Consider the following 24,634-nt stretch of genomic DNA (forward strand, 5'->3'; position numbering starts at 1 on the left):
CCCTGGAGCCCCAACTACTGCTCAGCTCTTCCCCAGTTCATCCCGGCCCACATTGGGGAATCACGGGATGTTCGCCTGCCCTGGGAAGCTTCTTCCCTGTCACATTGCAGGTCCACCTGGCTCGATAGACCTCAGGGGCATTCAAGGGCCTCTTCTGTGATACCCGGGTGTCCAGGGAGGCCCTGGGTGCCCTGGGAGGCAAACCCATGCCCTGGATCACCTCCGCTGAAGAGCACGCTGATAGGGCGGACCCCGACTGGGCCGCCGCTTCCTCTAAAGGCCTCCAGGCCATCACCTGATCAGCCTGGAGGCCATGTGGCGCTGACATCTCACGCCTCACCCAGCCAAGGGACGCTGGAATCGCCGCACCCCAGATCTCTGGTGTTACTGGAAATCAGCGTGCACAATTTCTCCACGATGTGAACGGACCCCCGAACATGGGACCTGCTGTTCTCCGCCTCACGGAGGGGGCTGGGAGGGCAGAAACAGGGATTCAGGTCCGAACAATTTTTTAACAGTTTATCATGACAACAAAATAACTCTTACAGGCTTACAATTTCTAAATGTTTAGGGACTAGCAATTTTGATAGGTTAGGCACTATGAGACTAAATTAATTGCCCAGAAACACAAACATCTGTTAAGGTGAAGCTGGGATTTGAGACCAGTCTGCAATTCCTGCACTCAACTCATTATTTCTCAATTCTTGTTGCGCAGCAATGGGCAATTGTTTACCCATGTTTGACTTTCAGGATCTAAATGAATACCCTGTTTTGTAGACCTGGCTTGGAAATTACATACATCACACAATTACGGAGCATGAGAATATTAAACACCTTATAGAAACATGTTATGCAAAACAAGAAAAATTCTAGTTTATTTTCTCCCTCATCAAGGGAAGTTTCCATACACGAATTTATGTGAGCCTTCAAAATCTTGTCTGGGTGTTTGTACTGTATTTTAAAGTATAAACACAGCCAGCATACAGACTCGTAGATTGCTACTCATGAGAAAAACATTTGTAATTGTACAAAAGAGCAAACTGTTTTGTGTCATATAAGCAGTTATGACAACACGCTTGCCAGAGTCCTGCAACCGTTGGTTGCCTTTATCCCCTTCCTCTCAAATGGCAACATGAATAGTTGTAGCAAGCAATAGGTTAAACAATGCCACCATAATGGGAGAAGGCAAACCTTTTCAAAGAAGACGGCACAGTGCTATACTGTAGGGTAAAATTATCTGTCTAAATATCACAATATCATCTGTGACAAGCAGGGGTGTTGCTAGGTCTGGAAAAGATGCAGGGCTACGCTAATGTCAGCACTGTCAGTACTCGGGGCAGGCTAGCCTTTTGGATGTAGCTCCTGAGCTTCTATCCAAGGCTACAACCAAAAGACCCGGGGCTATAGTCCCCTCAGCGCCCCTCTAGCAAGGCCTCTGGGACAAAGCTGGGATATCCCGACTGAATGCTTAGCTTCCACAGTCTCCAATTTTACTACCTAATCACTGCTCCCAATGAAAACTTTGTTCTTTATTAGTGGTGATTGCCGAGTTTTTACAACTTTTGTTTGCAGGAACAGTGCTCTAGACATGCACCCTACTCCTGCTATGTTAGTTTTTATAACTAGTGCAATCAGGTGCAGGTATGTTTTGTAGCACAGTAGTTGTTACGATCACTAAAGTATACGCACATACACGCATGAGTTTATAAATGGCAGAGAAAGGAAAGACTGAGACAGCCTTGACAGAATTTAGTGCAGTGTTCTGGCATATAAACACATATCTCTGCAGTGAGTGTTTAACACCCTGACCTATATTTTGAACCATTGTGACACACACTCACATTTACCAATATGCATTTCAACTTTGGTTATTTCACAGGATCATTATATGTCCCACAAAAAGGTGAAACCTCTACATCAGTTGTGCTGTATTTGAGTAATCTGAGGGCGTTCTCACATTTAGCCCTTCTAGGACCCCCCTAAGGTAACCAAGAGAAAGACCAGGCTGCCAGATCCCGACCCCAGGGTTAAATCTGAGAGGGAGGTTAACCTGGGCGGACGGTCCTTTGGGATTTTGGAGAGGGTGCCAGAGGGCGAGACACAGTTCCCCCCATTTGCTGACAGTGATTCACCTTAGCCGCCCCCCCCCCTTAGCCTTTGTCGGATAGTGCTGCCCAGATCCTACTTTTCCCACTGAAGTTAGTCCAAGTACTGAGAAGAAGAAACTAACCCCAAGAGTAATGAAGATTACCTATAGGAGAAACCACTATAGTACTGAGACGAAGAAGAGGGAGTCTGAAGGCTATAGAGCTGATGTTCAGGCATGTCCTGTTAATTGAACTAATTGTGGTCAGGCAATTGAACCTAGGACTTCACACCTGCAGCCTGTTAGAGACTCACAGGTGTATAAAAGGTGGCATCCACAAACAGCAGAGGAAGCGAGAATCCTGTGGACTGAGAGAGGAGCAGGAAGACCAGCACAGCCCACGGGAGGCCGGAAGAGAACGGGATCCTGAGACGCTGAAGGACGGCAGAGTGAGATAAGCTGTCATTGCGTGGCGAGGGAGCCGTGTCTCCAAGGAGCCGGAGAAGGTGGGAGAAGGGTACCGTGGAAGGTACCAGTCCGTTTGCTGTGGCAAAGAGCTGCTCGATCCCTGGCTGGATGCAACAGTCTATGGGTGTCTACAGGGCAGGCAGTGAGATCCTGACCGTACGAACCAAGACACTGGGAAAGAACCGTTACACAACCGGTGAGTGCCAATGAAAGCGAGAAACCTAGTGCGCGTTTGAAAGTTAGTGAAGCTACACTGTATTGGAGTAGTTGTGTGCAGGCAGCATGTTCTCAAAAGCCTCCAATGAAAACCGAACGATGAAATAGACGACTGCAAGGCCAACAATGGGCTAGTGAATAACAATGTTTCAGAGTGATTACGTTTAAGCAAGTATACATGTTCAAAAGACTCTGAACAGTTAATGGCCAATTCTAAAGTAACGCAAGCTAGTGAAATTGAGAGTTTTCTGCTAGTATCAACCAAAGGGAGCAGCGACGTGTGAGCACAATCTCGAATAGAAAGTTTAAGCTGCATTTGAATCTTACAAGTGTGAATAACCCAATAATCCTAAATTACGGGGATAAAGTGGTTCGTTAAGGGCAACTGGTTGCATGACCTGTAGTCGGTGGATCGTGCGGTCTGTCAACTGCGCCTAGACCAGGGAGCCCCTACAAAATGAAAAGGAACTGTACAAGCAACCGAGAAACCAGAAAGAGCAGAATATTGGTTTTGAATCAGTGCAACAAGCTTGGAGAAAGAGAAACCTAAGCTCCTACTGAACACTGTGAGATTATTGGCAAAGCAAGACTGTAAACTTGGGGAAGGAAGACCTAAACTTCTTGGAAGCATTATCTTTTGGTACGCTGTTTGTTGTGTACCTGAACCCGTGGCTTGGGGAAGAGCCCAGAGCCTTTTTTGGAACATTGTGTTGTGAACCAGTGCTTGAAGCTTGTGGAAGGGAAACTCGAGCTGTTTTTGAACTTTCTTTTGGTGATCCAGCACCTGCAGCATGGGGAAAGAGCCTGACCTCTTTTTGAGAACATTGGGCCTCATCATGAGTTGGGCGAAATCCCTACTTGGATACCGCCCAACTGTATTTGCGTTACCGCCCAACCCTCCGGCGCTATTAACGCCGGATCACAGGTTGGGCAGTAAGTGTAATTCCCGACTAATAGCGCTGCGCTAATTGCGCCCGAAAATGGCCTTTAAGTTGGCACATTTACCCTCAGCTTGGAGCTGGTGGTAAATGCTGCCAGACACTCTGTTTTGGCAAAACCTTAAATGCGCCGGAAGCAGCGTGAGCGCCGCATTTGAGGGCTACTGCCAAACTCATGATGAGGCTCATTGTCTTTGGAAGGGGATCCTGAAGTTGGGGAAGGGAGCTAGAGATTGCTCCTGACATTAATTTGGATACTGTTTTGAGTTGGAATATCCCTGCACTACATTTAGGTATTAGACATGAGGGCAAGCATAGGTTTTCACACAGACAGACTTTTGTTTTGGACTTCTGGGCATAGACGTTCATTTGTTTCTTTGGGTAGGGCAATCCCCACCATAGCTATAGGGCAAGTTAAGTGTTGCACCCATCCTGACATTTTAATAAAGGTTTTCAAAACTGTTGCATCTGTTGTCCGTGTCATCTCTTGATACCATGCCTGTTTCACATGTAGCAAACATGTCCTATAGAGAACACAGAGCACATTACAGGATGATTGATCAGACCTAGAAGTATTTGTAACCCCAAAAGCTTACTATATACTATCATGACATGCTACTTATGTTTTCTACAAAATGGTCACTGACTTCTTTGAATCAGGCAGGCATGTGGGAGGCCCCACCTAAGGAATCCGTTGTCTGGATCCTTGGAGGACAAGATACTGCTGAGTGCTGGCTTGGTGCAGGACCTGATTTGGTGGCAGAGGGAGGAGAATGCAATGGTGTGCAAACCATTTACACTCCCAGACTTTCAAGCACAAATCATCATGGATGCATCTATGACTGACTGGGGGCTTAATAGGACGAATTGGAGGTACAAAGGAGATGGCCAGAGAAAGTGGCAAAGCTCCATATCAATCTTTTGAAGCCAAGAATGTTCCACCTGGCCCAGCAAGCATTCCAACTGCAAGCGTTGGGAAAGCTAGGCAAGTGATGCCCTACTGGTTCCCTGGAGGTTCGTAAGGATGTATGCATTCCCATCGATTTCCCTATTGCAAATAGTACTGAGCAAATTCAGGCACCACAGGTGAACAGTGATTTTGCTCACCCTCAAATGGCTGAATAGGGTCTGCTGCGCAGACCTACTCAACTTGAGCAGTAGGGTATGCGGGAGAATTCTGGTCTTCCCAGGTCTGCCGTCTCAGAAAGCTGCTGTTGGTTTTTCATCTCAACATGGCCAACCTTAATTTGCATGCTTGACTCCTGAACTCTTAAGATTCCAAGGACATGATTTGTCTGAGCAACATGTCACATTGTGACACACAGGCCAGGCCAAACCAGGGAATCTGGCTAAGAAAGGATCTTATTACTAAATGTGTACAGGATTGGCCAAAGTAAGCAATGTCTTAATTAAACTAAAAGTTGTCAGGATTGATCTTCTCCTCAGTGTGTTAGTGCTGTGGGAAAACCTATCTAAAAATCCTTGTGAAAGTAAAATGTAAGAACAAACATTCTGCCAATGCTCTGTAAGTCCAGGGTTGAACGTCCCCTTGCAAATCCACACAAAACTTGTAGACTCACAGCCGCAGGTTTTAAGGGTTTTCAACACACTATTTTCCACCGTTCTTGGGGTATGTTCTCTTGCATTCTCAGTCTTGGGGCTTAGTGTTCTTGCACTGTGTTTCCCACAGTTCTCAATGTCTTTTCTCCCTGGCTCTTAATGCCTTACTGGCAGCTTGTGTGTGGATTCCATAAATTGGGTGTCGGAGGCAGGCTTTCCAGGATGGATTTGTGCCGCAGGAGGCAGGAGGCTGCCCTAACACAGTATTCTCGATAGGGTTCTCACTTCCTTCATCACTGTCAGGCATGGGTCAAGTCCTAAAATAAAACGTGGGGGCACTCATTACCATACACAATGGAATGGGACGTCAACAGAAAATTGCATATCAAGGTGACATATGCAAATTTCATTCAATTGGCTTTGCATAACCATACAAATTACACAGGACAAATAGGAATTTGCCTTTTATAAAAACATCATACTCAAAAAAAAGAGAGAATATTTTCTTCTAATAGGGTTTTAAAATGTTATGCACATGTTGTGTGTTATGTGCATTTGTGAAACCCCAAGAATCAATGCCAATGTTTTTTGCCTGGAGAGTGCAGTTCCGAAATGTAACATTTCACCTTTAGTTGCTCATTAATCTTTCATCAGGATATTTGGTGTAGTGCCTGACCTGTGAACATGGGGACCGTGGTTTGAATCCCCAGGTCGAGTTTAAAATCTTAATTTCGAAAAAGACAGCGAAAGTGTCTTATTTTACACAAGGCCTAAAAAAAAACCCTGGGGGATGGTGTCCGCCCTTTGAAAAAAGTGGAGGGGATGCGGTCCACCTGTGCGTACCCACAACTTGAGCCCTGCTGTCAGGGTTCTTCTTCTCGTGTTACCTACTCCTATCTCTCTTTCTGCCACGGCATCTTGCTTGTTTCACCCCCAGAAATCATTCTTCTTTGGGATTTTCGGTGTACCCATTTTTATCCTCTGCTCCAACATCTCTCTCTTAACAATTCTCCACTCTTCACTTTGCTCTAATATTCCCTCCCCTAGTCCTTTAACAGTCTTCCCTCTCTCTTGCCCAGTTTCTGCTACTTCCTCGTTCTTCACCTCCGGTAGGTTACCCAACATTCCCCTTTTACTTCTTTCTAACATCTCCTTATCTGGCCTCCAAACGTTTCTCCTCTCCATTCCTCCCTTCAGTACTTCCTCTGCCCCCTATGCTTCACTTTCTGTTATCTCCTGTTCTTTCCTTATTCATCACTTCTCAATAGATATTTTTCAATAGCGGTTTATCCTCTCCTCCTTCACTTATTTGGGCCCCTATCTAACACCATTTTAGATGGACCATATCTCTTTGACCTCTCCCACCTTCGTTACCCCCGTGGTCACCTTCTTCACACCTTTGGGTACTTCTTTTATTACAATTATGGTTCCCTAATACACTCATGACTCACCTATCACTCACCTATCTGCTTCACCCTTTTGGTCCCCTTCTTCACTCCTTTTAGGCACTTTCCTCATAACCACAACAGTTCCCTGTTGGGCACTTTGCTCATAACCACGGCTGTTCTCCACCTCTCTCCTGTATTTCCACTGTCTAGACCTTCCTTTCCCCCATCTCGTGGGTCCTTCTGCCACCCCATTGGGTCTCTTAACTTCTCACCTTTTGGTTCTGCCTTGACCCAGCTTCCCAGGCACTCCCTGCAACATCCTGGCTCCACCTTATTCAAGCCTTCTGCATTTCCCCTCCTGCTGCCTGCTCTCCCTAGGCTTTAGGGGCTCTGCCTCTGACTGCCTTCATCACCTTTCTCAGCTTCTTCTCTTCCTCTCTCCAGCTAACGCTGATGGAACTCTTCTACCTACTGCCACCACCTGATGGCCTCTCCTTCCAACCTCCCTTTGTTGGAATGGGGATCAGCTGTGGTGGTTTCATATGGGGATCTTGGAAATCGTAGTTTTATGAATCTGGATGAACCTGTATTCCAGCCCTGAGAACCACTTCTGCTATTTTGGAGTTCCCAACTTCCTCTTGTTCCTTAAGCCAATGGCTGACTGTCTTGGGGATATCTCGTTCTAGTGCAGGTCCCCCTCTTGGTCCACATAGATTAGCAGGCAGCTTCAGCACCCATGCGAGGGACTGCCATACCAGCACTGCCAGTCCAGAGGGAAAGCCACTCCTCGATTTTCTGAAAGGGGAAGAGTATCGACAGCTACCCTATGCCGATGGTTCCTCTTTTGCGACCACACCATCGACCAACTCCGTCAAACAAGGCACTTGGTCACTAAGTGTTGGATGTTATGGTGGCAGTCAGAACCAAAAAGTACACAAAGGCTTTACTTATGCAGATGCAGCTAACTCTTCTGCATGTGGTGTGACCAACATTAAATAGACCCTTTCTCTGTGTCCTTAGATAGATTTCTGGACTTTGCATTGTCACTGGTCAAGAAATGGCTGCCGGTTTCTACTGTGAGGGGCTATCTGGCTGCACTTTCCATTTTTCAGGCAAAAGCCTGAGCAGGGTTCCTTCTTTGAGATCCCAATAGTGGTGCAATTACTGAAACGGTTGGTGATTTGCTATACCCCAGCGCCGTACAATAAAATGTAGTCTTTGGTTGCATGTCAAGTGCGGTTTCTGTGACCAAGAAGACCATCTCTAGATGGATTGTGACATGTATCAGGGTCTGCTAAATGTCAGCACAAAAAAAACCTTCTGAGGGGATTGTGGTGCGTTTACCCAGGGACCATGCCGCTATGACCACTTTCTGGAGGGTGCCTCAATCCAGGTAATTTGCAGAGTGGCCACTTGGTTGACCGCACACATTTGCTAAGCGGTACTGCCTAGACTCAGATGAAAGGACAAAGGCCTTGTTTGGTAGGGCTGCAGTGCAGCACATATTTGGGTGTGATGTATCTCTCCATCCTGATATATCCGAGTCACCCTCTTTTTGTACCCCAATGCTGGGGTAATATTTTAAAGATAAGGAATCTTCAGAGGAGATAATATCCTTTAGAAGAACAAGTTACTTTGGTTTTGATGGATACAATTGCGGCTCATTATCAGTTTGGTGGTATCTCAGCAGAAAATCCACTGAGATACCACCTAACTGTAGTACCGTTACTGCCACTTGGCCCTGCAGTATTACCGCCAGATTACAAGTGGCGGTAGCACTCTTAGTCCTCAATTAATTCAACTCATAATGAGGTCCATATCTCCTCTGCAGATTTCTTATCATGCCCCAACCCTTCTTAGTCGCCTTGGAATTATTCCCGTCCTCCTGTGGCTGATGTATCTGGGAAAATATGCTGGTAAAATGGCTCAGGGGGTTAAACGCTAGTTGCTGTCATCTGCGTTTGATCTGCAGGTCGCAGGTTCGAATCACGGCAAGGCCAACTCAGCCTTTCATCCTTCTGAGGTCAATAAATGAGTACCAATTTCAATTGGGTAATATATGTAAATATGTCCTATGTTAAAGCGCTTTAGATTAAAGCGTTATATAATAAAACAAATTATCATTATATGATTATATCATTCTATTATTATAATAGACATTTTCTCTTTCTTTTTTTTTTTAGCGATCGGTAGCAAGGCAGACCACAGGAGTAGAAAGGGAGACCTCAGGGGTTGCAGTTGCGAACCCTGGTAACCCCCAAATGAGGTCCATGCACTTTCCCTTTCCTGTGTACTAGGAACATTTTGCTGTAGTACTCTATTGTCTGTGGGTGTCATTTTTCTATAGCCCCTTTCAATCCCAGGTGTTCTAATTCCTTGTCTAGTCATTCATCCTCGTTGTGCGAGGTGTGTATCGGTGGTGGTATGCGTGTCTGGAGCGGCTTGCTTACGAATTGTAGTCTGAATCCCACTACTGTTTGCAATACCCAAGCATCGCTTGAGGGCGCTCACCAATTTGCTAAGATGCTGTGATTGGACCCACACTGGGTGATATTTGTTGCATTGGACTTCACCTCTGCTAGTGTTTTGCTGGCGGTAGTAGCTTCTACCCCTGCGGCCTCTGGAGCTTCTGCTGCAGGGTTTGAAGAAGGTGTCTTTCTGTCTGGTCTCCCAATGCTGCACCCTTGAGGTCTTCTCTGTAAGCTGTATCATCTGGCCGAACGACCTCTGTATCGACCAGTACCGGCAAAAACTATTTTAGGGAATATCTTGCGTATTGAGGATTGTGCTTTCCCGAGCACAGTGAATGTCCCCACACATTTCTTTATCACTAGCATACGCCTCACCAAAGAGTAGGAGCCTCATTAAAAGGATGGCATATCGGGGGAAAAATTGGCAGTAACAAATTTATTGCCAATGTTCCTGCTCCGCCATACTATAAGTATAGTCCTGGAGTGGAGAATTTACCTCCAGCATGATGCTGGAGGTAAATCCTCCAATACAAAATAGGCAAAATCAGTGGAATTACCACCGCGAAGTTACAACTACAGTAATTCTGACAAAAGAGCCCCAGAGAGTCGTATGGACTCATAAAAAAATGGGGATTTACACCGCCAGTGCCACTTGTAATATGGCAGTAATTCCTTCTGACCAAGTGGCGGTAACAGTAATTCAATTGGGTGATATTCCGGCAGATTAACCGCTGGAATACCGCCCAACTCGTAATGAGGCCCCAGGTCTTGCGCTGCATTGCCTGCTTTGTAAGATGTAAATCCCCTAGCATGTTATCCATCTTCAATAGCATGCTTCTTCTCCTTTCTGCGCAGTTTGCATTACCCAACATGCATACCGCTCATTGAGCCCATTTGGCAAGTGTTTTGGCTACTACTAGTTCTAGTGGTTCTCTGGTATCTTTAGCTCTCTCGGCTAGGTCCATAATCTTTGCTTTGTGCCCTGCTATATTCAGTAGTTTATCTTGGCATCCTTTTAATGCCGTGTCCATGCCACTATGGGCGTCTATGGATGCTTTTGTTATGAAGCTGTGCATTCTTGGGTCAAGCTCAGGCATGCCACCTTCCCTGGTACACCAGGTCTGGGGCATTCTGCCTTCAAGAGAAATCTAGTTTCTTTATCCAAAGGCTAGCGTAGCCTGTACGCCATGTACGCCATTACTTTGGGAGAGGGCAACCAGTCAGTGGACCTAGGATGCTTGATACTTTCCATATCAAACATGTATGAGCTCTCTTCGGTCTCTTGTTGGACTTTTAGATTGCTTGTTTGTGACTTGCATGTTTTTTCCTGGATTGGCTTTGCAGCTGGTCATTGTCAGGCAAAGCATCAGTGTCCCCTGTATTTTGCTCCCCTGGGGAAGGTGGTGAGAGGCTGGATATGGCCGATTCTTGGAGGAATGCAGTTTTGAGTTTCTCAAACATATCAGCTGCCTCTTGAGGCTTCTTTTATATCCCTGTATCTTGACCTGGTGCAGTAGAAGAGGGCCTTCATTTCTGTGTCGGTTGACTCCCCTGTTCATCAACCCATTTCAAGGGGTGTCTGGTAGATGGTCCCAAACCTGGACTGGTTGCTTTCGTCTCGGCTCATGTCTGCAGCTTTGTTCATGCTTTTGTTTCCTAGCTTCTAGGATTTTGAGCCTGTCTTGCAGGGGTTTTACTCTTTGGGAGACTGCTTCCACAAGGGATTTCAACTAACACTCTTTTAATACTGAGTGTGAGGTCCCTGTCCTCTTCAGCCATCACTTCCTCCTGACTGCCTTCACTCTATGTGCCCTAGTCCTCCTCCATGATTATAGGCTATGTTGCCTTATGATGTGATCCTCTGTATACTGCTTGTACACCACAGGATGTTTGTACTCTGTATGTGCCGGTCTTCAGTGCCCCGAAGTGGCTTGTCATTTAATTCTATTATTTCACCTTGTTCGCTTCGTATAACAAAAATTATGCAAATACGTTAGTCGGTGGCCTGTGTAGGGCCATTCTTCTAATATTTGTGCCACTATGACCTGATCGGATCTGTGACGCTATGTGCAGAGTCCACATACTATGCAGTTATGCCCTGCTTCAATTCACTAACTGTGATAAACTAATACAGGGAGATGCAAGCTGGTCTCCTAGTGTGGGTGCGTTCGCACACAGGTCCAGCTCGCGTCTCTCTTTGCTGGTACCGATTGCCGTCCCGCCGACGGGATCCAATTTCTCGTCCTCGCTGCGCACGTCATCATCAATAGCTTCTGCTTGCTTGCCAGTGTGCGATGAACAGCATCAACGTTCTTCTCGCTTTCTGCAAGCTCTGACAACACAATACTAATGAATTCACATTATACTCGTTTGTTTGTCACAATTCTCTCCATAATAAACTCAATATAACATATATAATTTTCTTTCCTTATACGTGCTATCATTGAATAGTACTTATCTGTTTGAGAGCAGCAAAAAGAAGAGGAAAAGACCCAGCCAGCATGTGATATCGGGGGAAGCAAAGGGTCCTGGTTGGTGAACTTTTCAAAAGCAGATAACTTTCAAAAGAGACTCGTGGAGCTGTGTAGTTCTCTTCTAGAAGTTTTCAGAGTTGTTTTTCTGTACAGTTGTAAACAAGGTTTTGAATAGCTGCTTAAGAGTAGCATTAAAAGAAGTGAAGCATAATGCTCGCCTATGCTCTTGACATAGAATCCAACACATCTCACTACTGTAAAGGTGTAGTAGTAGGACTCTGACACAGTGGTGGCGTGGTGGTTGACGAAAGCTTTTATTCAAAGGATAACTTAAAAGAAAACCCTATCTTGCCCTATTTCTAAGAGGGGTTTCCCCGCCTCAAATAAAATACTAATGGGTCTGTTAGACCAGTGTGCTTACTAGTTACACACTAGTTAGTTGTTTTTAAAAGAGTATCTTGCATTCTATGGATCTCTTTTGCCATATACCGCTGCAAACTACATTTCCCTGCTTTTTTGTAGTTTGCATGGGTATTTAATTATATGTCAAGCGCGTAAGTGCCAGCGTGTAGGGGTCGATTTGTTCCGGTTCGTTCTGGGAGGCAGAGAGCAGGTCCCCTTCCTTGCACCAGATACAGTAAGTCTCTAGTAAAACAGTATGGGTATTGGGGATTTGTTAGCTGCAATTCAGACTGCACGGGAAATACCTGTGGCTAGCAGAATGGCCTTCTCTGCTCACTATATGCATAGAGGAGCCTCTCCCACGATACACGTCTCTTGTACATCCCCTCCCGAGCTGGCTTCTAATCGTTGTAACTATAAGTCTTCCGTAGAGAGTTATCGGGAGGATGTCGCAGAGAATAGCTCCCATGTGCCTATAATAGGAGACACCTCTTTGAATGCCAGGGCTAATCAAGACAGTGGCAGTCCCAATATACTCTCTTCCACTTGTGATGTAGTTATTGAGGATCATAAGAAGGGGGATCGTGTTGTGGAAATTCAAACTAGCAAATCATTCTGGAAAAGTAAGACTGAGGATTTCCCCGGAGTGGAATCCTTGCTGGTGAAAGAGGGCATAAGTGCAGAAACTACGCTCAACATCCTTCTTCTGTATAGGGCTCCATCACTAGCATCTATGTTTCCATCACAGCTTTGTAATTATCTTTTTAACCCTCCTTACGCCTAAAACAAAATGTTTCCTTCTCAGAGATTTTAATCTATGGTTCGGCAGCGACCTAGAGGATACGGCAGGGTCCCTAGATACTTCATGGAATGCCTTGGGTTTCTCACAGTTCATAAAAGAATCAACACATATAAAGGGACACTCCCTTGATTGGGTCGCTACACACAATTTAACTGTATCTGATCTGGCAGTCAGTCCTTGTCCATGGTCGGACCATTTTTGTATGTATTTTCAGAGTTGTATAAATCTTTTTTCTAAAAGATGGGTTGAGCCCAAAGTTCTTGTCCTGGTAAGAAGCTCTAGGAAACTGACTCCGGAGAACCTTGGCTCCTGGGACTGGCATCTGAACCCAGATGTTTCAAATGTAGGAGGGATGGACGAGATAGCAGATAAACTTATGAACTCACTAATCAAACTTTTTTATGCCTAGCACCAGAGCAGAGATAGTGGCAGCTTAAATGATTACAAAGAAGCAGCCAAGATTTATAAACTAGCAACCATTCAAGCCAAATAAGACTCTTTAAATCTCAGAATTGCTAGTGCAACTTCTAACAGTAAAGAGCTCTTTGAAATATTGAAAGAGCCAAGAACAACCTAATGGCCTTATCCAAGTTTCTATTCTTAAGGACAAAATATAGTGTACAAGCATCCCGAATGCTATGGGCTGTAAATTAGATAAAATGAAAAGGTACATCGAAGAGTTAAAACTCCTCATGAATACACAGATTCCCGATGCCTTTCCTTCTTTGTCACCCATTAAGGATAATATGCCCCAGATGTTTAATTTTCTACCAATTTCAGAGGCAGACTTAGCAAAAACAATGGCACAACTTAAAGTTACAAGTTGTAAGCGGGACCCGTGCTCTGCAGTGATTATTAAGGAATGTTCTCCGGTACTCCTATCTGCTATCACAAAATTAGTGAATTCCTCCTTTGAGCAGAATCGGGTAGCCAATAATATCAATATTTTTATCGATCACTCCTTTACTGAAAAAGCCAAATCTCTGTTCTGTGACTCCTGGTAATTATAGACTGATTACCAACACTCCTTTTTTTGTTAAAGATACTGGACAGAGTAGCGTACAATCAAATATCACAACACCTTAATAACTCTCAGACTGTCCATAAATTCCAGTCAGGGTTTTGGCAGGCCCACGGGACAGAGACTGCTTTGGTATCTATAAAATCGAAGTTGCTCCAGTCAATGGATGAAGGCCAAGTAGCCCTAGTGAGGATTTTAAACTTCTCTGCTGCATTTGACCTGGTGGATCATGCCATCTTGTCCACCAGGTTGAAACACTATGCCCATTTCTCAGCCCAAGCCACCCAATGGGTTGACTCCTTTTTGAGTGAAAGACAGATGAGGGTAGCCAGTGAGACCGCAGAAGCTAAACCTATTCCATTGCTTTTCGGAGTCCCTCAAGGAGCATGTGTATCCCTTTGTTTCTATAATGTCTTCATGATTCTGTTTTTTTACATGTCGGAACAAGAAGGGATCTTTTTTTGTCAATTATGTGGATGACACTCAATGTGTCATCCCCATTACTGGTCTATACAACGAAGATGAATTAAACCTCAATAGGGTATAAAAAGCCATTCAAAGATGGATGTTTCTGAATGGAATGGCCCTGAACTGTGCAAAAACCAAGCACATGCAGGTCGGTACCAACACAATATTGGCTAAACTTGATCCATCATATAAAGAGTTTAGTATAGATAACTGCCTAATAGAGGTCAAGTCAAAAGTTAAGACCCTAGGTATATATATATGGATAAAAACCTGACCATGAAGGCTCAGGTAAATAGCTTGGTCTCTTCCTCGTCATATTTCATTAACTTGCTTCGCCCATTTATATCAGGGAAGAATGCAGGGACATTATTTAGAAATATTATTGGCTCCAAATTAGGTTACAGTTGCTGCCTCCTTGTAGGTATTGCACAAACGGACCTTCACCGGCTCCAGATTATTTAGAACGGAGCAGTTAGAGCGGTGAAAGGAATTGGACGCAGGGACCATATCTCAGGTGCAAGACGAAGCCTACAATGGCTACCAGTACAAGCAAGAGCGCGCTTCAGATTGATTCTTATCACCTGTAAGGGCCTCAAAGGGCAAATGCCATCTTACTTAATGGAAGTCATTGAAAGGAAACACCACACTAGATCTTTAAGATCTAACAACACAAACTTGTTAATTACTCCTCGATGCAAGCTAGCCAAAACTCGCAATGGTGCATTTCATGTAGCAGCTTCGGCAGCCCGGAACGCCCTGTCGCCTGTTATCAGAACTATTGAATATATAGAAACCTTCAAGAAAAAACTGCAGACCCTACTATTTCATTAGTCTCCCTGGCATTTCTCTGTCATATCGGCGGTTATTTTGTTAGCCAACAGGACTTCTAAGTTTATGTTCTTCTGTCATGTTTGTTTTCTGTTTGCGCCATTAAGCCTTAGGGTACCGGGTGAGCACTACGAATTCATAAACATAAACAGAATGTACAAAGTAAAAAGTCCACTGTTCTATGTCAGAATCCTAACTCATTCCCTTACACTATCAACTAAACCGAAGAAGTAGTAGGTTGATCCAGGAGACAAATCCTTTCCTTCTGGACGGGGGATCAAAAACGTTTGGTATAAAGTTGAGAGTTCTCAAAATAAAGTTCAAACCCAACTTGTGGGGGATGTCTCCCTCACACTGCCCTTTCTCAGGTTTCTGTGGCAGTCCAACAACTGATGCAGGATTGTCTCCCTTCCTCTGGCCTTTCTCAGACTTATGTTGTGTGCGGGTCCCCGACCCCTATTGGCATACCTGGTCCACACTCCTGCCCGGTACTGTGCCGCGGAAGAGGGATTGTACTTCTCTCCCTACTTGGTTGGGTGCCAGACCCCCACGTCATCTTCTGTACCTGGTTTACCTGGTTCACTACCCTGCAAGGCCTTCACTTGGCTTACTCTCCTTAGAACCGCTCTACCCCTCTGTATGGGGTCCCAGACCCTGTTTCTCAGGCTTCTCTGGTCTGTCCCGCTCTCTCAAACAACCCTGTTTCCTTTGGGTTAGTTGTTGGGTGTTCGTTGTCGGCGTGGAGCGCTCCTGCAGCTCTGTTCGGTTTCCTGTGTCTTCTCTTTCTCCCGGGCTCTGCTCTTTCTGCGGCGGCTCAGCAGTGATGGGTCCCCTATCCTGGTTACCGGGCTCCTCGCCAGCTAAGGAGCATTCCTGTTGCTCTGTCCTCTTTCCTGTGTTCTTTTTCTCGCTCTGGCTTTTCTCTCTCCAGAGCCGTGTGGTGCGAGGGCTGGCCTCCGCGCTGGTCCCATTCCTCCAGCTCTCTCTTCGATTTGCCAACTGCAGACTGAAATTAAATGTCTCCTCTGCGTCCTGTTTGGCTGCGTTCTCTTCACCCCAGGCCTGATGGCTTACAGGCTCTCTGGTCCTCCTGAGAGGATCTACCTTTTCTGGTAGTCCTTCCTTCCTTGCTTTTTATTGTTGGGTTTGCCTCACTTGGTCCTTGTTGTCTAGACCACTGAGGTTGGTTCTGCAGTCTATTTGGTAGAGCTCTGCAGCTCTTCCTCGTCTCAGTGGTATTTACACATTAGTTCTTTCAACTCTTGCCTTTTCTTCCTCGTCTCAGTAGTTTATTTCTCAGTAGCTCTACAGAAGCATATGGGAGAGGATGGTATGGATAGGAAGAATAGGGTTGAAGGAGAGATGTGGGTGTTGCATATATTCTGTGTTCTCCCCGAATAGTCGTCACTGGTCCCATAGGGGGTTTCCCTCTCCACAAGATCCTCCCTCTGAGTCCCACCCCAGGGGGACTATCTGATAGCGGCCTCACCTCCCTGGCCTCATGGGAAGAGGCTTCCCCAATGGAAGCAGTGACGACATCCTGGGATTTGTCACACTACAAATTTGTAAAGTTAATTCTGGATCATGTATACGCTGCATTTAAGCACAACCTAAATGAACCAAAACTAGATATGGGAAATCTCTGGGGCAATCACTGAAGGTAAATAATATGTTGTTTGGCTCAGGAAGGGCCCAGTGCCCCCAATGAGAGGGTCCTTGCAGAGAGCGATTCAAATATATCTGTTCTTATGCTGTGGAAACTACAAAGAAATAAATCCCCATCTAGAGGTCTTCATCAAGTCTTTGACAGATAGAATGGGTACACCCCTGGATTTGAGTTCTGCAGGACTTTGCACAGAGTACTCAAGGGAGCCATTAACCTAATTGACTGATTTGCAAAGAGACTGTGCACATTCCTCAAGGGCTAAGTTGGTCATAGTTGATGTACACTGAGAAAGCAAGCTTTTAGGTTCCTAGTACTGGTTGAACAATGGATGCCACAAGGTTGGATTTGGGATTGTCGGTAGAAGTTGGTACTGGCATAGGAAAAAACAGCTTTAGGGCAGGATTGGGCATTTTGGCAGAACACTGATTTACAGAGCTGCATGTGAGATTTAGGGATGTTTTGCTGACTAGCAACTGGACTGTACATTGTGATTGAGGTACTTTGGCAGAGTAGTTATGGGCCAATACTATTAGGTGGATCCGAGAGTCCAGGTTTAGAAGTTCAGTCCAAGAACTGTCTCTATTGTACTGTTCATTGATGATCTGCGTTTGATTATACATTCTGCTCTTTTCTTGTTACAGATTGACAACAGTGACTTCCACGTAGAAAAAGTAATCAATGCAGCTCCTGGATCCCAGGGGGGCACAGAGGTCAATGTGGAGGTTACCTATGAACCCATTCAACTTGGTGAATCACGGGCAAATCTTTTAATCTCCTCCCCCACTGGAGGAGAATACACTATCCCACTTATTGGCTCTGCCCTTCCCCCAAAACCTCAAGGCCCCTTTGTAATCCGGACAGGATCTGCCTCTTCCACCACTATCCCCTTCAAGAATGTCTTTCTACAAACCACTGTCTTCTCCTTCAACGTGGACAACCCTGCTTTCAACGTGAAACCCAATGAAAACATCCGTTCCAAGAAAGTGCACAACATCCAAGTGTCCTTCGACGGCAACCACAGCGGCAGCAAGGCACCAGTCACAGGCAAGCTGACCGTTTCCTGCCCAAGAGCAACCGGTGTCGGCCAAGGCATCTATTGGATTTTCTACCTAAAGGGGGTGACGCCCGAGAAGTAAGAAGGCGTCTGATGCCGCATCGCAATGAAAGACATTGTGTGGCTGTCGCTGTAAGTCACACCAGTGGACCCTCCTTCCCACAGAGAACGTTCTTACAGATGCTCAGCTATATGTGCCTTATTCAGATCTTTGTTATATTATGTCTAAAATGTGTTTGAGACAAGGAACCAGACAATGCTAAAAACATATTTTATTTTATTTGGCCAGCAAATTTCTCCCAACTTTTGGAACAAGATCCATGTGCATTAGTAGAGCTTCTGTTCAGCTAACAGCTAGGAGAGGACATATCTGTACGCACAAGTAAAGTAACTGTCCCCTTTCCAGGTTAACTAATGGATTCCTGCTCCTTCTTGAAAAAGCAATGTATATAGTGTGCCAGACACCTCAATGTTTTTTTACCAAGTGCCGAAAATATTTATTTTGCTAAATTTAAAAATGCAGTGTAAGCACTTCCTTACTGCACCCCTTTACCTGACAACAAAATATATTGTGCATTTAGATACCTAATTTAGTCAGTTTCTTGATTTTAGATGATACTTTTCTTTTTTACATTTGGTCAGACCCGGCTTTGTTTTCCCCATCTGCTCCTATCCTTCTCTTCTTATGAGTTGAAGCCCCACACCATCTGCTTTCCCCTTCTGTGCCTCTTTTCTCATCTTATGCGTCTGAGGTGCCTCTCCCTGCTTCCCACCAAACCCCCCCTCTCCTCACTTGCTGTTTTTATTTCTTTTCATCACCTGCTGCTCTCCATCCTCACAATGTTCTTGAAAATACAGTTTTCCCACTAATTGACTCCCAATGTCTTTGCTTGTCATCCCTTGTCTCTCACTGTATACCATCAGCCTTTCACAGATTGCCTCTTTCACTAGTTGCTGTCTCTGCTGCAGAAATTCTGTCTGCGCCTCCTGGCCTCATCAGTCTTTTCTTAATCTGCCTTCCATTGTCTTTTCTATTGCCTCAGCAGTTGATAGTTTCCATGTATTTTGCACCAGTAAATGAGACTGGCAAGGCCTCTTAAGAATGTGTGGCAGCATAGACATTCTCTCAGGAAGAAGAGGCCCCTAACGCCACAGCTCATGTTCAAGCCTGCTGTACTTGTTTGTAAATTATTATTCCTCGTGTACAGTGCTGCACTTTAAAATAAAGGTCATTGAAAAAATCGCCAAATGGGTTGTATTTTCTGCACTGACCCACACTCCTGCCCGGATAGGCGGAGGAAGTGGACTTTGAGAATCTGCCCAGATCATGCTCTACTGTCCTTGTCCCTGGTTCATGTTGCTACATTCCCTGCATCATCTGGTCTGATACCCACACCCTCTCACCCATTGTTAACCACGCTGTAATTCAATGTTAAGCATTTTGTAAGCATTTTTGCGCCAAAAATGCATTGCTTTCCTGTAATTTCCACAAATAAATAAATAAAATAGTTTCATGTGGTACTATGATAAGGTTGACCTCCCTGGGGCAGAGGTTTACACTTTCTACAGCCAGACAATATCTCTAGTCAATAACAGAAACCAGTTCAAGCAAATATTTAATGTTTACTACCATTTTCACGTCCACTATCCTCCATCCTTCCTGACTGTTGGGTACCCTATTCCTGTAGAAGGTTATTCCAGAATTGCCTTCTCTTCACACAAGAAAACAACTGCAGCTCAGCAGAATTTGGACCATCCACGAGTCAGTAATTACTCCACCCTCCCAATGAGTACAGAGACCAACGTGCCAATTACCAGTTCCAGCATTTCCGTTAGCAGTCTGATTTCAGGTTGGCATCCTCTCCCATTTTTAGCGTTTGGGTGCTGGTTTATATTTTTCTGGCGTGTGTGCCTTTGCTCCACGTGCCTTTTTCTCTCTCACTCTGCTCTTCATCCTCCCAACTGGTTAGACCATTGATTGCAGTGCTGGCAGACCTGTGAAGGTATGTCTAAATACAATTGCAGTCCCTTTGAGAGCTTTAGAATGATGCCCCCCTCTGCCCACCTGTACGCATAGTCAGTCACCAAACAGCACACATTGTCCAGTTTCTTTTTGCTTAAGTGTAGGTCAGGAGAATAATCTAATCTGTCCCCCATCCCTTTTTACTCTGGGTTGATGTGTTCACATCCCATTTTTTACCTCAATGGGAGGTTTTCCATCCTATTTGAATTGGTAATTGTTTTTCTTTTAAAACAAATTAACATAAGTTACTTCCATCTGCGGTATGGCGTACATAACTCGATTTAAAAGATGTATCACTTGTGCCTGACAGTTATCTGCAGCTGTCCCACTCCAGTCCTGTATTACATGCCACATAGACAGGGCAGAACCTTTATATTTTGGGACCAGTTGGAACTAAGGTCACTGAGGTCTCTTCTTTAGTCGATGACCAGGAGGAGACTAGTACTGCAGAATGGAGCCAACTTCAGGTTCATTAGCGAGCAGTCAAATATATGTAAGAAGGGTTTGGTACTTGCTCCAGTTTCCAAATAAGCAGGGCCTTTTGGTACCAGTGTGGGTTCCTCCTTGCCCCATCTAGGGCCCCCCGCCATCCGATTAGGGGTGTCTATTTCCTGGCCAACAAGCAGCAAGTACCTTATGTTGGCAAATTGTGCGGTCTCAGAACTTGCGCTCCTGTTGTACAAAATGTAACTATTCGTATCTACTAGTCACAAAGGTATAGCGCAAGGGCTCAACAGCTTTGCTACCAGCCATATCAAGCAGATAGTCTACTCAATCAGGCATCCCTAGTTGTCAAATCCTGCAAAACTGTGTCCCCTTGTTCTGGCAGATCAAAACAGAACTGTAACAGCATGAGCAGCAATAACAATGTTAGAAGTCTATGCCGGGTTGCATGCACACTTACATGGGATCTTCCTTGTGAGTGCTCCTTGTTCCAACAGTCAGTCCTTTTATGTGTCTCTGGTGGTGGGAGGACAGCTTTCACCAAAACCATTTTCTCCAGGTACCTCGATGCAGTGACATGTTTACCTGTGGCCTCTTTCCTGTGCCGCAAGGCGATAGATGCTGCGGCTTGCCCAGTGCTAGCGTGAGGCAAGTTGCTCTCTATAATACTGGTACTTGTACCAACGTCCCGCTTTGCAGATTAACTTTAATCCTAAAGCCAGGGTGTTGATGGTTTGAAGGACTCATTATTCTGTAAATAAACCCATGTGACCCTCCCATGAACTGGCTTCAAGCAACCAGTGATGCCCAGCGCTGCCGGGGTTTGCCAGTGTTATACTTTCCTCATGGATACTCTCCACACTCTACATTTCATGCACGTGCAGTTACACCACAAGACAGCATAGCAACATAAAAACAATCCTCAATTTTGAGCATTAACCCTCTACTCCAAGATATCTATGATGGAGGAAGGATTTTGTTTTCGCCCTGCACTATGAATTGGTTGCCCCCTTGCCACAAAGGGGGTAGAGGATTGGGTTCCCTATAATGGCTTACTACATGCTCTACCATCTTTCTAACCCAAATGCAGCGCTGCCCCGAACAGACCCATCCTTTACACTCATGTGTTCCCTTCAGAATCAGTGTCTTCGGCAACAGCTAAAGGTTTTCAGGTTAGCCAGCAGGAGCCGTTGCTGAACTGATTCCATTTTTTAACAATTTAAAATTTGTATAATATCTTTGTCAATTAGAGCCTTTTTAAAGAATTGTATGTGATGTTCTGCTGGAGGATTCTGAACCAGCCCTCCTCATATATAGCACCACCTCCTCCTCTGAGGCCTCCATCTTCTCACCAATACTTTCCTGAACCTTGCAAGGAACCAACTCCGGGAATTCCTCTTTGGGTGAACTAGGGCAATGTATGGGCCGCAAAGGTGTGGTCATTGAGGCGTAGGTAGTCCCCTCTTCCATCAAGCATTTCATGGAGGACTTCTGGGAGTAATGTAGTTTCTGGAGATGCCAGTTGCATAGTAATCCTCTTGGAAAACGTTCCCTCACCTAAAGCAGTGAGAACTTTATTTTCATCCAGCCTGTTTCCCTAGGGAGGGAAGATAAATCTGGAAGACACCCCAGTCCATCCTTGCAACAAACAGGAGGTTATTCTATTCAGCAGGCAAAGGAAATGTATGTCTGTCTGAGACACTCTGAATGTGGTTGTGGTAGCATGGATGCTTGTTTTTAACTGCGATAAGTTATCAGTCATTGTGAGAGAAAATGTCGATAATATACATCTAGGTTTAAAGCAACACTTTACTGTGAATGCAGTATATATACCAGACAGTGTTAAGTGCTAGACGTAGTAGGTATGTGATTGTGTGATGGGCTTGAAATGTGCTGAAGTGGACCCTAGTGGTTTGGAGGCTTTCCCAGATTAGTGTGTAGGAAGCAATACCTGTATCAGGGTGAGAACTCCGTTTATCAACCCAGCTGAGAGAAGTGTCAACATCAAGAGTTGGGTATGTATAGATGTATGCATGCGGAACACATGAAGTTGGAGGTAGAGGAGCAGGGCAAGAGGTGACATGATGAGCTTGAGTCCAATTAATAGTAATTTCCAAAGACTTCCAGCCAGTTCATCGTAATTTTTAAGCGAGATTTGCTATATACCAGTGGCTGCTGGTGATTTTTTTTAATTGGAGGGGCTTAAAGCTCTCCAACGAATATACTTGGGAGACATGCATAGCGAGCCAACATGAATCACAAAAAAGGGAGTTCGGGGTGGTTTATTCCCCAAGAAAATGTTTTAAAATAAGGGGTACAATTGCGAATTTTATGGTATGCTCAGTGTGACAAATTGGGTAAAAGCCACATAGTTTTGGAGGGTACCTCATGACAAAATACAATTAATGCAAGTCAACAGTGCAAAGGATCATTGCCTGAAGCATTTCCATGATGCCTTTTACAATAATATATGACCATATAAAAACGTTTCGTTTTATGCCGGCTGTGCCCACTCATGTCTACTATGGCTGCACTAATATATGCCAGTGTTCCCCTAGACAAACATACTCGTGCTTGTTTTACACTTCATGCCCAGTCAAAACTACCATGCCATAGTAAGTCCTTACCAACAAAAACCTTCGGAAAGACACTGGGCAAAAGACAGGTGGGGGATCATACCCAGAAAGAAAAGGTTACAATTTACAATGGGGATCCCGCCACCTAAGTACTGTATAAGTGAACAAACCTACGTAAAGGTTGACGGGTATAAAATGAATAGCATACCTGTCTAATCTAAATAACCACAAAACAAAGGTTCTAGATCAAAAGAGAACCATGGACTACAGAAAAACATTTTATTAGCAATTTCATTATAAAATCACATAAAAAGCATTGGATAATTCAATAAAGTTACGTGCAATTATTAAAGTGATTTGCACACAACATTGCAAAGAGTATACAGATAAAACCCTAAAAACAACCAACAGAGAATCTGGGTAAATGAGAAATAAAACTGAAAAATGCCAAATTACATTTAGGAGCACACAAAAATTAACAATTGTGCTCACCCAGAAACGTTTTATAATACCACAGCTAATAATATGTAGCTCATACACACATCAATGTTAGATTGAGAAAACAGCTAGTTAATGCAGTCAGCAGTAACCCAACATGTTTCGTTCTACTAAAGACATTGATAAAGTTTGCAGAACTTCTTCAGGGGTCCAATTTAGCGAAAACAGAGTTCTTATGGAAATGTGTTCTTCCTTAGACCAGACGCTCTTAACAGACATTAGAGATACATTCCTAATGGCCTATGGTGTCGAATCACCTTAGTTAATGCTGTCATAGATCAATTTGGATGCTCCTGCCACCCATGAATGAAACGATGAGCACTTACCACCAGATTCACATTAGTGCAGTGTCAGCGGGCCAAGCGTATTATCAATAGACACATACCTATAAATGCAGGCAGCCAAAACCCACGATTTAGTCAGTAATCCCACTCACTCACTAGAACTAGACCAATTAAATCAATCAAGGTCACCAGATTAACCCTGAATGCAGTCAACTTACTGAAAGCAGGACTTGGACTCCCGTATTCTTTTGAGTCGTCCTTATAATTGTAACTCTCAGGTGAAGCAACAGCCAGTCAAAGGTTGCCTCAGAACTCCATTCTATGTTTAACATCCCTGTAGCAATGAAAAATAGGGGAAGGGAGACAGAAAACCGAAGTCAAGACGAGTTGGAGGAAAGCGCTATTACTTGCTCCGTTTACCAATTTCAGCATAAAACACTTCTACATCACAGAGCGTGGTGCTATAAAAGCATCAGTAAAATGTGGCCTTGAACGCAGCACGTTAATTCAAATGGCGCTGCATGTGACTAGTTGCATCCATAAGACAGAACCAAACGGATCATGTCACAATTTACAAAAATAGCAGTCAAATGCATGGGCATAATTTTAGGCGGGGAAAGGGGTGTTTGTCCCCCCCAACTTTCATGGTCCCCATTCATTTGGCTGGGGCACCTTTTCTTCAGATGTCATGTCCCCCCCAACATTTTCAGCAAAGTTACTCCACTGGTCAAATGCTACATAAGGTGACAAACAATACTCCATTCCTCCTGTAATAAGGAACTCTAGTCAAAAAGACACTTACACGACACAGTGGGGAAACAGCATTCGACATGAAGTATGTTGTTTCATGTAAGGCCGATCACTGAACATACCATCTGTAAAGACACAGCAACGTGATTCGTATCACTGTCATGCAAAACTATGCCGTAAGCAACTAACTACTCGACACCAGCAGGTAGCAAAGGGC

General features: G+C 44.6%; 1 protein-coding gene across 1 annotated transcript in view; it reads left to right on the forward strand.

Moving 5' to 3' along the window:
• The window catches only part of HYDIN (HYDIN axonemal central pair apparatus protein), a 3,273,799-nt gene extending 3,254,718 nt beyond the window's left edge, over positions 1 to 19,081 (forward strand). The window contains exon 86 of the mRNA XM_069654775.1: positions 17,430 to 19,081. Coding sequence (XP_069510876.1) covers positions 17,430 to 17,924 — 495 coding nt within the window. The 3' untranslated portion in view covers positions 17,925 to 19,081. The remainder of the gene's footprint in view (positions 1 to 17,429) is intronic.
• The last annotated feature ends 5,553 nt before the right edge of the window (positions 19,082 to 24,634 follow it).

Source organism: Ambystoma mexicanum, chromosome 1p, assembly GCF_040938575.1.
Source record: "Ambystoma mexicanum isolate Mex_15411 chromosome 1p, UKY_AmexF1_1, whole genome shotgun sequence".
In the NCBI taxonomy this organism is placed as follows: Eukaryota; Metazoa; Chordata; class Amphibia; order Caudata; family Ambystomatidae; genus Ambystoma; species Ambystoma mexicanum.